The sequence below is a fragment of the Solea senegalensis genome, linkage group LG14 (genome assembly GCF_019176455.1).
Source record: "Solea senegalensis isolate Sse05_10M linkage group LG14, IFAPA_SoseM_1, whole genome shotgun sequence".
NCBI classification, from domain to species: domain Eukaryota; kingdom Metazoa; phylum Chordata; class Actinopteri; order Pleuronectiformes; family Soleidae; genus Solea; species Solea senegalensis.
In genome coordinates, this window is record NC_058034.1 from 7,950,535 (window position 1) to 7,962,329 (window position 11,795).

Below are 11,795 nucleotides of genomic sequence, written 5' to 3' on the forward strand. Positions count from 1 at the left end.
AGAGGCCTAAGAAGAATAGCTGTGTGTGTGTGTGTGTGTGATGTGTATCCAGGTATTGCTAATGTTGTGGGGACCTAAACCTGTTTACGCATGTCACATTATGGGGACTTGTCTTCCTTGTGTGTGTGTGTGTGTTCCTGAACTTCATGTTCAAAGTAGTAAAACGTGTGAGTCGGGTTCTAAATTTATTGGATCAGTTATCTAAATGTACGAACCTTTAATAGCACCTTTATCTCTTTGAATGTTGCTGACTCAGCAGTAATCTTTATCAACACTTGCATAAAAGTTAGATCTTAGGTTCAGTCTCATAATCTCTGTTATTAGTCAATCCCACAGCTGTCGTCCAGTATGTGAGGTCATCAAACATATGCAGCCAGAAAAATGCATCTCACTGGCAAACGATGAGGCTTTGAGGTGATAGCAACCTGAGGACCGTCCCTCCCATCGGTTGTCCATTCTCGGCTGTAGCACGGGCACATTTTGAAACTCCCTTGCTCTGCTGCATTAACAGCGTCCAACAAATGAGGGGACATCTTTTGGCGAGAGACTAGGTGACAGACAGAGAAAATAAGAGATGACAGGACGAGTGAGGACAAAGGAACAGCACCTGTCCCACCTGAGATTCTTGGCACGGATGCATTTGTGTGATTAGATGAAGACGCTGAGAAAGTGACAGAGCTACAGCTGCTGCTGCTGCTGCTGCTGGCGGCAAAAAGCCTACATTATGGGTTATTTTCCCATCTTGCTCAATCGACATCCAACTCCATCTGTACCCCACTGATTCAGTCCAGTCTATTACAGCAGCCTCATTTGGTCCACCCAACAAAAGGAAAAGCCGATTGCAGTCCTGTGCCTGCACGGGCCTCGCATTGTGCCTGACCACTCCACTGCCTGTCATTACAACCAGATACTATATGACACCACACTTGTAGGTGTAATGTCACCTGAGAGGATTCTTTAACAAAACTCATCTTATGCCTCATAAGAAGCAGAAGATGAGGTTTCATTATCACATCAAGAGGACAAGACGTTCTGTTTTTACACTGACAGCAGGCTCAGCATTCACAGACTTGTGCATGTGAATGGCAAATTAATAAAGGCATTTCTTTCTTTTCTTCTGTCATGTCTCTTCTCTTTCTGTCATTTTCTTTTCATCATTCTCTCAACAGTATTTCTTCATATAATAAGTAAAGGGGCTCGTTCATCAGCTCCTGCAGGTTTTTTCTCCACAAGACAAAAGTCATGTGACCAGGTGTGGCGATGAAGATGTAATGTTACCTTCATATATCCTTACAATAATTAAAATTACAGCTGCAAATAACTGTGGTCACGGACTGTTTTCAGGAAGTTCGACTTTCTGTAGCAGTGCAGCAGTGTCTTGGATTTTCACGCACAGTGATTCAAAACTGTAATCCCTTGTGCTGAGTGGACATTTTCACTTAAGGATCCAGTGTGAATGAGAATTAGTCAGTGCATTTACATGCACAGTTTAATCGAGCTAAGGCTGTAGCCCAGGGGTGTCAAACTCAAATGACCCGAAGGCCAATGAATGTGTTATCTGGTCAAGAGAAAAAAAGTGGCAAAACACAGCTGTTGAGCTAAAATATGAGCTAAAACTTAAATCACAATATTCAAGATATTCATGATGATATTTCACAGAATTTCAACGCAAGAGTGCTTGTTCTGATATGGAACGATGTATATTTCAGCATAATGACATATTTATGAACAGAGAAATAAATCTAAAACCAAGTCAATAATAACATGGACAACTGTATATAGGTTTACAGTATATAATAATTACAAGCAAATGTCTTATTGTTCCTATTACAAAAAATACTGCTAGCAAACATATTTAGTATTAAATTGTGTTTAAATACATAGGTGGTGGGCCGCATGTATGATTAGGTGGCTGCATATGGCCCGCGGACCGCCAGTTTGACACCACTGCTGTAGTCCGACTAAGACAGGCAACTGGACAAGTTGCAGAGTCTGAGTATACATGCTAAGGAGAAAAGTGATTTATTGGCAGTGAACGTCTGACTCCTCCTCCGTAGGTGGCGCTGTATCTCTCTATAAGCTAGTGCGTATTGAATCAGTTTCCTGTTGACCTTTACGTCACACAAAAAAACAAAACAAGGAACAGCGTAAGGGTTTTGGGTTTCATAGCTGCTCTTGTGGTTGCTGTGTGATTCCCAGCAACACAACTGCAGTTAATACGTCGTCTCCTTCTACTATTATCCAGGTATGTTAGTCCGACTAAGACTAGATTTCATGCAAACTAACATTAAGAAAACCAAATTATTGTCTTTGTCCGACTAAAATTTGAATTTTAACATGCATGAAAACACACTGGAGTGACATTTAATGGTGAGACTCCAGAATGCTGTACCAAATGAAGGACAGCTCCACTTCCTTTTCCCAAGTGCATCAGGTAACTGTGATGACCACAGCACACTGGAAAGGATGTTGTAAGCCAAAGTGCAAAATGCATACACAGTGGTTTTTCCCATTCAGGTTGTCTGATATCTCCTGTTTGAAATCACTTAAAATGAAGATCTCCTTCAATTGAGTGCCACATCTTAAACAAAGGGAATGAATAACTGAATAAATAAATGCATTGGCACTTTGAAATGTAAGGCAGCACCGAGAGAAGTGAATGTTTGACACAACGGTCGAGCAAGAACTTGGGAGAGGAAATTAACTTTTGAAGGATCGTTTCCTCAAACTTCAAGTACCTTAAATCATCAAAGTCCTCCAGGGTGCAGCAATTAAAAAAAGACAAACTCAGAAGACACTTCCAGTGTCGAATCAAAGTTAGTCGGTGACTGCACTCTAAAAGTGATGCTCTAAAACATACAGTATTTGTCTAAATGGTTCATTTTTTTCCTCCTCTCTTTTGGGACACAGCTGGCACACAACGGAGGCAACTTGACTTCCTCGATAAGAGGGTTTATCATAGGTTCCAGTGACATCGCAGATCTTTTTTGTGAAATAAACAAAAGTACTCTTACAAGTGTGTGAACACATGGGCTCTTCAGAATAAAGTTGTAGTTGTTGATGAATATAAATTCACCCAAAACACAAGAAGGTGAGGCGGGTTGTTGTTTTGAGCAACAGGAGCAGTCAATAAAAATGATAATGAGATGAGCTCGATGCTGCAGCATGTGATAGATACTGAAGGAGGGAGGTAAGATGGAGGAAGTTCATATTTTCAGAGGAAGTGTTTGGAGATGATGAGGATGCATGGCCATGTGAAAGAGGGAGTATCAAACAAATGAAACACGTGTCATATGTTGATTTTAAAATTGAGAAAATAATAATTCTTAGTATTTTTTCCCCAAAAGTACTTTTTAAGGATTTAGCAAAAGATTACATTTCCTCTAGGCTTCTTTAATAAATCTGTCTGACATTTGCCATCTGCCCAAACAGATGTTCAGTGGGGTTTAAACCTGTGATTCATCAAACACTGCAATGTCGTTGTATAATAGACGTTTGTTAACTAATGTAGTGTAGATGAGAGAACTGACCAATGCATCGTTCTCTAAGGATGGTTGTTGATTTTCAGGGAGGGACCCAAGCCTCAAATATAAGAAAAAGGATGAACTGCTCAGTGAACAATCTAAAGTATATGATACACACAGACTTTTCTTCCAGAGAAAACTCCATTCAAAACATCCACTTCATTACCCAAATTAGACAAATGTCCACCACTAGCTCGAATATATCAAAATATTAAAATGTGCTGTTTCTCTCTAACACCAATATTCTGATGGCTTGGACTGGGCACAGTGTTTGGCTGTGGTTCAAACCAATCCTTTTCTTTAATTTATTTTTTTTATAGAGGCAATGACTCAGTTGTGTCTTTTTTTTTTCCAGTGAAATAATTCGTTATAATTGCTCTGAATAACCACAGGCAATACGCAGCCACGGTGATAAACAAAACAGATGGAGGCAGATGTTCTCCACTTTCCTTCTAAAGAAATATTAAATTGTAGAGCTCAACAATAACAACAAAAGGAACAAAAGGGAAATGGGACCCATGTCTAGTAATTGAAAGGAGTAGTACTTATTTTAATATGCAGATCTCACGCCATGCTACCATTTTCTGTTCAAATGTCAGTTGTGTATACTGTATATGCTTCTAAATTCTAAATTTGGGCACTTGCCGTGGGAACATACATTACTCATATTCCTTTTGAACATATGTGATTTGTTCTTTTGAGTAAAGAACTCTATTTGCGTCAAGATGTGCAGGTTTTGCTCCTCACAGGTCCAGTATGTTCCCTTTTTTTATGTGATTTTATTTGAATTTGGATTTATTTGGGTTTGTTTCATGGCTAATTTGTCTTTCCTATCTGCATAGATTATTTGGCACAGTTTTTACACCCGATGTCCTTCCTGAAGCAACCCACATTAAGCCAAGGAAGGCTGGCAAAGCTGATGAAATATGATCACACAGAAAGGGAAATAAATATCGATAAATAGATGCCATCAGACTGGTAAAATCTGACAAATACTCACCACATCATTTAGAAAAAAATTTTTTTTGGAGGCACTGTAAGACGATATGTTTGAGTCATTGCCTCAATAAGAGAGTATTACTTTGAACCAGAGCCAGGATTAAGCCATTAGAACATTATGTTGTTACAAAGACACACAAAATGTTGATGCCAAAACTCAGCCTAATGGTGGAGTCTGACCTTTGATATGTTCATATTGATATTATCCCTTTTTTTTTAACAGAATTTTTTTTTTTACTTTGATCTAAATATCTATATGAGGACATAACTGAAATAACTGAAACTTCAATTTGTAAAAATGCATCCATAGGTGACTGAGGGACAGATATTTATCATGGGATTTAATCTTAAGGGGAACCTTTAGGGCAGGGGTCTCAAACTGGCAGCCCAGGGGCCAATCGATTTCATGTGGCCCTCCAAACAATATCAAGTTGTAACGAGTCATTTCTATATTTCTATAGTTTTTATTTTTAAATTAAAAGATTAATTTTGCATCATACATTTTTTTTTTTATTGTTGCATTCAGAATAATGGATAAAAGATAGAAATGCTCACACAAGTCAAGAGTACATATGAAAAAAGGAATTAATATGTCATATTGATATGTAATTTTGAGCTCATCACGTCCACTGCAACTGTTACTGGCCCCCGACTGACCAGACGAGACAGTCAGTGGCCCACAGGTCATTTGAGTTTGAGACCCCTGCTTTAGGCTGTTGATTATTTTATAGGGAAGAATAAAAGGACTTCAGCAGGACATTTCATGCTTTCAATGACACACATGTTATTCCATGTCTGTGTTGGCAGCAGGGTGGCGACCAAGGACTCCGCTTTGACAGAGTTGCTTTTTCATTCATTTGTTTTTGTCATTTTTGAATTAACGAAAAGCCGGAACATAAAATCATTGTAATTCCGTGTCCACGTGTGGAGCCGCTCAGGTGCGCGCTCACTGACACTTGGCACCAACAGAGCGCAGGAGGAACAAGTGGCACGGATCTCTGCCTACATCTCAGCAACATCGAGGAGCGCAGTTTCAGTACGTCCAATGGCATTTACTGCTGCACTGGCGAGACGTCACTTTGTTTTACTGACGATCATAAAAACTGGGAGAAAGGCTTTGGATTTATGGCGAGTTGCGTGAAAGAAGACCGACTTTGAGGTAAGTCAGACGCACTGCGTTATCATCATTATCATCATCATGTTTCTCCACAGTTGACTCAACTTTACACTTCTATTTATTCTGTGTAGTTACCGAATCAAACTTTTTAAATGTTTTCTGTGCGACTCACCAGTGTTACCACAAAAGGTTTATTTGCACATATAGTATATTATAGTATTGTATAGTACAGTACAGTGCAGTACATAATATAGTTTATACAGCAGCATAGCATAGTGTAGTATAGTACAATACATAGTATAGTATAGTACAGTGTAGTACACTACAGTACAGTACAGTACAGTACAGTACAGTACAGTATAGTATAGTATACTATAGTACAGTACATAATATAGTATAACATAGCATAGCATAGTATAGTAGCTATAGTATAGTATAGTTTAGTATAATATAGTAGCTATAGTATAGTACAGTACAGTATAGTATACTATTGTATAGTACAGTACAGTACATAATATAGTATATAGTATATCATAGTGTAGTATAGTACAATATATAGTATAGTACAGCACATCGCAGCACAGTACAGTATATAGTATATCATAGTATAGTATAGTGTAGTACAGTATAGTGTATAGTATAATATTGTATAGCATAGTAATGTGTTCAATATGATGTATAGTGTTATACTCAGCAATACTATGCTTGGTAAGACAGTGCAGTTTAGTATAATATAGTATAATACAGTATAGTATAGTGCAGTATAGTATAATACAATGCAGTATAGTACAAACATGTATAAAGTAGTATAGTATAATACAGTAGATTGCAGATTTGTACAGTATAGTATGGTACAGTATAATACAGTGCAGTAAAGTATAACAAAATGCAGCATAGTACACGTACGTACACAGTACAGATCTGTACAGTAAAGTAGAAGCAGTTCAGTATAGTATAGTGTAACAAAGTGCAGTATATAAGTTTATATAAATCACAAGTTTTAATCATTGTTTTTGACCTCCAGATCATATTTTCACCATGTCGACCAACGAGAGCTCAGAGTCCGACTGCAGGTCAGAGGTCAGCCCTAACAACAACACCTACAACCAGAAGTTGTCCATCACTGCGTCTGTCATCTCCATGACAGTGGGCATCTTCTCCAACAGCCTTGCCATCTTTATCCTGATCAAATCCTATAACCGCGTCCGGGTGAAGTCGCGGGCGTCCTTCCTGCTGTTTGCCAGCAGCCTGGTGGTCACAGACCTATTGGGTCACCTCATCAACGGCACCATAGTGCTTTTTGTTTACAGTTCTCAGAAGAAATGGGAGACATTTGACCCTCACCGCATCGTGTGCAGCATCTTCGGGGCTTCCCTGGTGTTCTTTGGTCTGAGCCCCTTGTTCCTTGGTAGTGCCATGGCAGTAGAGCGCTGTATTGGCGTCACCAGGCCCATCTTCCACTCCACTGTGATCGCACCTCACCACATGAAGAGGCTGCTGGGTCTCACCTGGCTGCTCGCTGCCCTGGTGGCTGTGCTGCCCGTGCTGCTCTGGAGGCCCTATCAGGTTCAGAGCTCCAGGAGCTTCTGCTTCTTCCACATGGAGGAAGCCAAAGACTGGCTGGATGTGTTCCTGCCGCTGCTTTTCTCCGTGCTTGGCCTGCTCGCATTGCTGCTCTCAATTGTGTGCAACACTGTAACAAGCTGCACTCTGCTGCAGGCCAGACTGCGACGCAGGCATCACTGCAGAGGCACTTCGTACCACATAGAGATGATCTGCCAGCTCCTGGCCATCATGCTGGTGTCCTGCATTTGCTGGGGCCCATTACTGGTAAGAATTTATCCTCATCATTAAAAAAGAAGAAGCACAGGCTGACACTGCAGCAGCTCTGCACAGTGTTGAGTCAGCTAAGTGTTGTGTGGATGGTGTATGTCTGTATGTTGGCCCAGTGAGAGGCTGGTGAGTGGGGACATTTTTTCTGCATGTTCCCTGAGCATTTATCTTAGTAACTTTATAAACTGCTTTACAAAACACATGGTAATAAAACAAAACAATAAATAAATGTGGATTCTTTTTCCTCCCTCACAAATGTTCTCTGTGAAATTGCTGTTCTGTAGAGCTGAGTCATATGATTTGAAAGAACCGTTGTCATGATCATCGTGCCCAAGAGCAAAGCTAAAAACACATAAATGCTGCTTTTGACTCTCTTGTGTGACAATGACTGTAAACGATGATCGCTGTGCATTTTGTGTATCAAACTAGGCAAACGCAGGAGGAAAGCTCTCAATCATTCCAATCATTTCTTATTTCAGGCTGAGGCGTTTGCATAAGTAATGTTAAATAATTCACTTTAATCTTACCTCATTTGTAAAATTAATTATGCATTTGTATATTTCTGCTCAACTTGGTCTGTTTGTCAACTTTTTGTCAATTTTCCCAACAGTTTTCCTCTGTTGTTGTGGGAATGAGACTTGTCTCTCAGATCCACTGCCTGGTGATTGAATAACACATTTATCTCTGGAAATTAGTAAAGAAGATAAGATAAGATAATCCTTTATTAGTCCTACATGGGGAAATTTGCAGTGTTACAACAGTATACAATCACAGCAATGTAGAAAAGTAGAAACAAGATAAGGAAAAAAATACTATTAAGTATGTGCAAGGCAACAAATGAAAATAATAACATAATATTTAAATAAACAGTGTATTCAGGGAAGACAGTGTTATAAATAGCAGTATTGCATAGGGAATTAGGTAGTTTAGGAGTTAAATTACCAGAATTATTTTTCCAAGCGACAAGGGAACTCAAGGGTTCAAGCCCCTGCTAGGTCAAGGTACCCAATCCCCATTGCTCATAGTTAATCGGAAGCTCTAAATTGACTTCCAGTGTACTCAGTCCCAAACCCGGATAAAGGGTTGCATCAGGAAGGGCATCTGGAGTAATTATCTTCTTAGAGAGGCAGTAATAATATAATCAATTTTGCAACTGTATAGTCTCTCAGCTTCTTCTCTTAATTCCCATTGTACCACCAGATTCATGTCATCATTTATAGCACCAGAACCAGAGATGAGCCTGCACCGTTCACTATGTTGATGCAGATACGTATGGCCACTTGGAACCAAATCCTAGACCCCTGGGTCTATATCTTGCTGAGGAGGGCGGTGCTGAGGAAAATCTTCGCGTTGTTGCGCTGCTGCTGCTGCTGGGGCTCAAAGCTGAGTAACCTTCACGGCTGGCAGTGCAGCGTGCTCCGCAGCTCTTTAGATGCCAGCAACTCTGGCGCCGCTCCAGCCGAGTGTCGCTGCCATGGCACATTACCTCCTCCAGATGTTTTGATCAAATCCATCACTTGAACCACTTGTATTGGTTCGGATCAATCAAACAGAAGGACAGCATAAAGATGTGGAGAACTTTGTTGTTTGGGAATCTGCACATACCACATGATGACATGTACAATATTTGTTTTCATGTTGACTGATGGATGTGCATGGAGTTTCACTGCTGTGGTATATTATGTAACACGGGCTCACAAAATGTCAATCAAGTTAGTTGGAGTTAAAATGGGTTAATATTTTTTTGTTATTATTGTGCTTATTGTACTGGAAATGTTGCTGTTGTTGGTTATAATTCTGCTGTGAATGTTTCCATGACAACTCCATGGATTTAACTGATGTACTAATGTGTTTCCTGTTGTTGGTACAGTCCAGGTCAAAAACATGGTGCAGTTGATGATATGGACATTTTAATGCATAGGACAATTGAAATGATAAATGTCTCTTGAATGTTGTCCATCTTTATATCAGTTTAATTTGTGGCAGGGATCAACACCAAATGTCAGGTACGTATCGGGCGATGAAACCAAAGTATTAGGCCTGGTCTGTTATTTTACAATCAATTAGAGTCCAGACAAGATTCAGTTGGTCAGTTGGTTTAACTGATTATTCGTTTACGTATTTATTATTCGTGTTATTTAGCCAACATTTCTGCAGTTATACCTAATTCATATAATGTTATATTTATTGGCTATGCCACACAAGGCACCACCTCAAGATGTATATTTTTAAACTATAAATTGCGTTACATTTAAGAGTATAGTAAAGATTCTGATCTTAAAAGTTAAAAAAAACCAAAAAAAACTCCGCTTTTAAGAGATACCAGTCTAAATCTGGTATATGTCTAACTCATATACCAAAGTTAAAAAGAGATTATAAGTGTCAATCAGTTTATTTATTTGCTTAGTTATTGTAATAGATAAGTATCAGAAGATATCTCTCTGTCAGTGATGGTCACTGTCTAAAATAATTTAAGGTGGTTTGATGATTTTATACTGTAAATTATTTACATCTTTTTAAGTGAATCATAGACATCTTGTTTTTCACAGTTGATCCACTGTTAATAATGAATAAAATACGTCTTGGTCGTAGCTTGTTTTTTGTGCGTGGTGTATTGTTTTGGCTGTGGAGAAAGTGTTAGTGTTAGTTAATAATGGTTTGTGTCTCAGTCAAACACGATACTGGTGCCAAAATCTTTACACCCCTGACTTCGAGGCACAAGTCAAGATAATATAAAATACTATAGTGAGAAGGGGAAAAAAATCCAATAATGATCAAGCAGCTGGTGTTAGTGGAGAAAGGGGAAAAATAATAATAAACATTTCTGTTTTTACTCTTTTCATTGGATTTGTTAACAATTAAAGTGTCACTAGCCCGAGCTAAGGCTATATTATTATTATACTGTATTTTTGTTTTGTATTTTGTCCAACACAGCTTTCTACAACAATGTTCATAAGGCATTGAGGACGAGGATGTTCCAGGGACAGACTGTCAGACACAAAAGTAATTCAATAATAGCATGTTTGTTTGATTTTCTGCATAAACAAACAAAAAACACTGATTTTTGCACAATTTTACCATTTAGTTTTAGAGTGTATTATATGCCGATCAACTCTATAGAAGTTGAATCAAATAAATTCAGCATATCAGAGTGAATACATCATCATTCAGTGTTCTATGTGAGATACTTTTTAAATACAACAGCCCAAGGATCCTGACATCCATTACACACAATTTGTTTTTCTATGAGCCAAATATAAGTGATGTAACATTTCTAGATGGTCATTTAGAAGAGTTTCTCAAGCATGGATATTCTGCAATTTATTCTGAAAAAAAAAAAAAAGGGCAGGCGTTTCACATCTGGCACCATGACTCCCTATATACACTCTTGCTTGCGCACAGTCACTTCTGCGGGATGTGCAAACTGGGGAGGGACATTTCTGTCCACCTCCTGAGTTTCTTCAAAGAGCTGCAGAGAAACACAGGGGAGGAGGGACCGAGAGAGATCACACTGAGTGGGGCACAGAGAGGGAGGCGAGAGCATCCCATCCTCCGCCTGTCTTATAAAGACTCGGCTGCTGTGGCGCTCCAATCTCCAATCCCTTTCCCTCGCCACTCACATGTAACAGGATAAAATGCTCAAGTTCTTCTCTACGCGGGATGACGAGAACGAAAGCCTTCTAGGAGCAATAACAGAGGGTAAGACATGCACTGATTTCAATGGGGGAGTGGAGATGCTTTAGCCTCCTCACTGCCTGTGTGTTGCAGAATGATGCTGATGCTGCTGTGTTTGGCACACACAATTGCTGATACAGCATTTGACAGCGCGCATAGTCAGCATCATTCGCGCGCGCGCGCGTGTGTCTATGTGCGTGTGTGTTGTTGAATGCCTCACTGAGCATCATCACCTCAGCAGAGTGATGTGATGTGATGTGATGTGATGTAACGGGATGCGGGGTCGTTGACTGTGAGTGTCGCATTGCCACCGGCAGCCTCGGCGCCTGTGAGCAAATTAAACACATGCACGTGTGTTGACTGCGTCACTGTCCCGAGAGAGAGATAGGGAGAGAGAGAGAGAGAGGGAGAGGGAGAGAGAGAGAGAGAGGGAGCTCTCACACAAACATCATGTCAGTGCAGCAGCTGCTGTGCCAGGGGGAAATCTTCACTGTGGGCTGAGGCGAGCTCTTTCATTCTTTTTTTTTGTTCATTCTGCAAACACTATGTTTAATATAAACCGATCATACTGTACATATTGTACATACTGTACCACCAGCTGTTGTAGCTGCTGTACAGACTACATATACTGTACTGCTTGTTTTCTC

The 11,795-nt window shown here is 39.7% G+C and overlaps 1 protein-coding gene across 1 annotated transcript; it reads left to right on the forward strand.

The window, feature by feature from the left end:
* The first annotated feature begins 6,678 nt into the window (after window positions 1–6,678).
* ptgfr (prostaglandin F receptor (FP)) lies at window positions 6,679–8,994 on the forward strand. Its single transcript, XM_044044979.1, has 2 exons — window positions 6,679–7,470; window positions 8,674–8,994. The coding sequence occupies exons 1-2, from the start codon at window positions 6,679–6,681 to the stop codon at window positions 8,992–8,994; spliced, it is 1,113 nt and encodes a 370-aa protein (XP_043900914.1).
* Window positions 8,995–11,795: the final 2,801 nt, after the last annotated feature.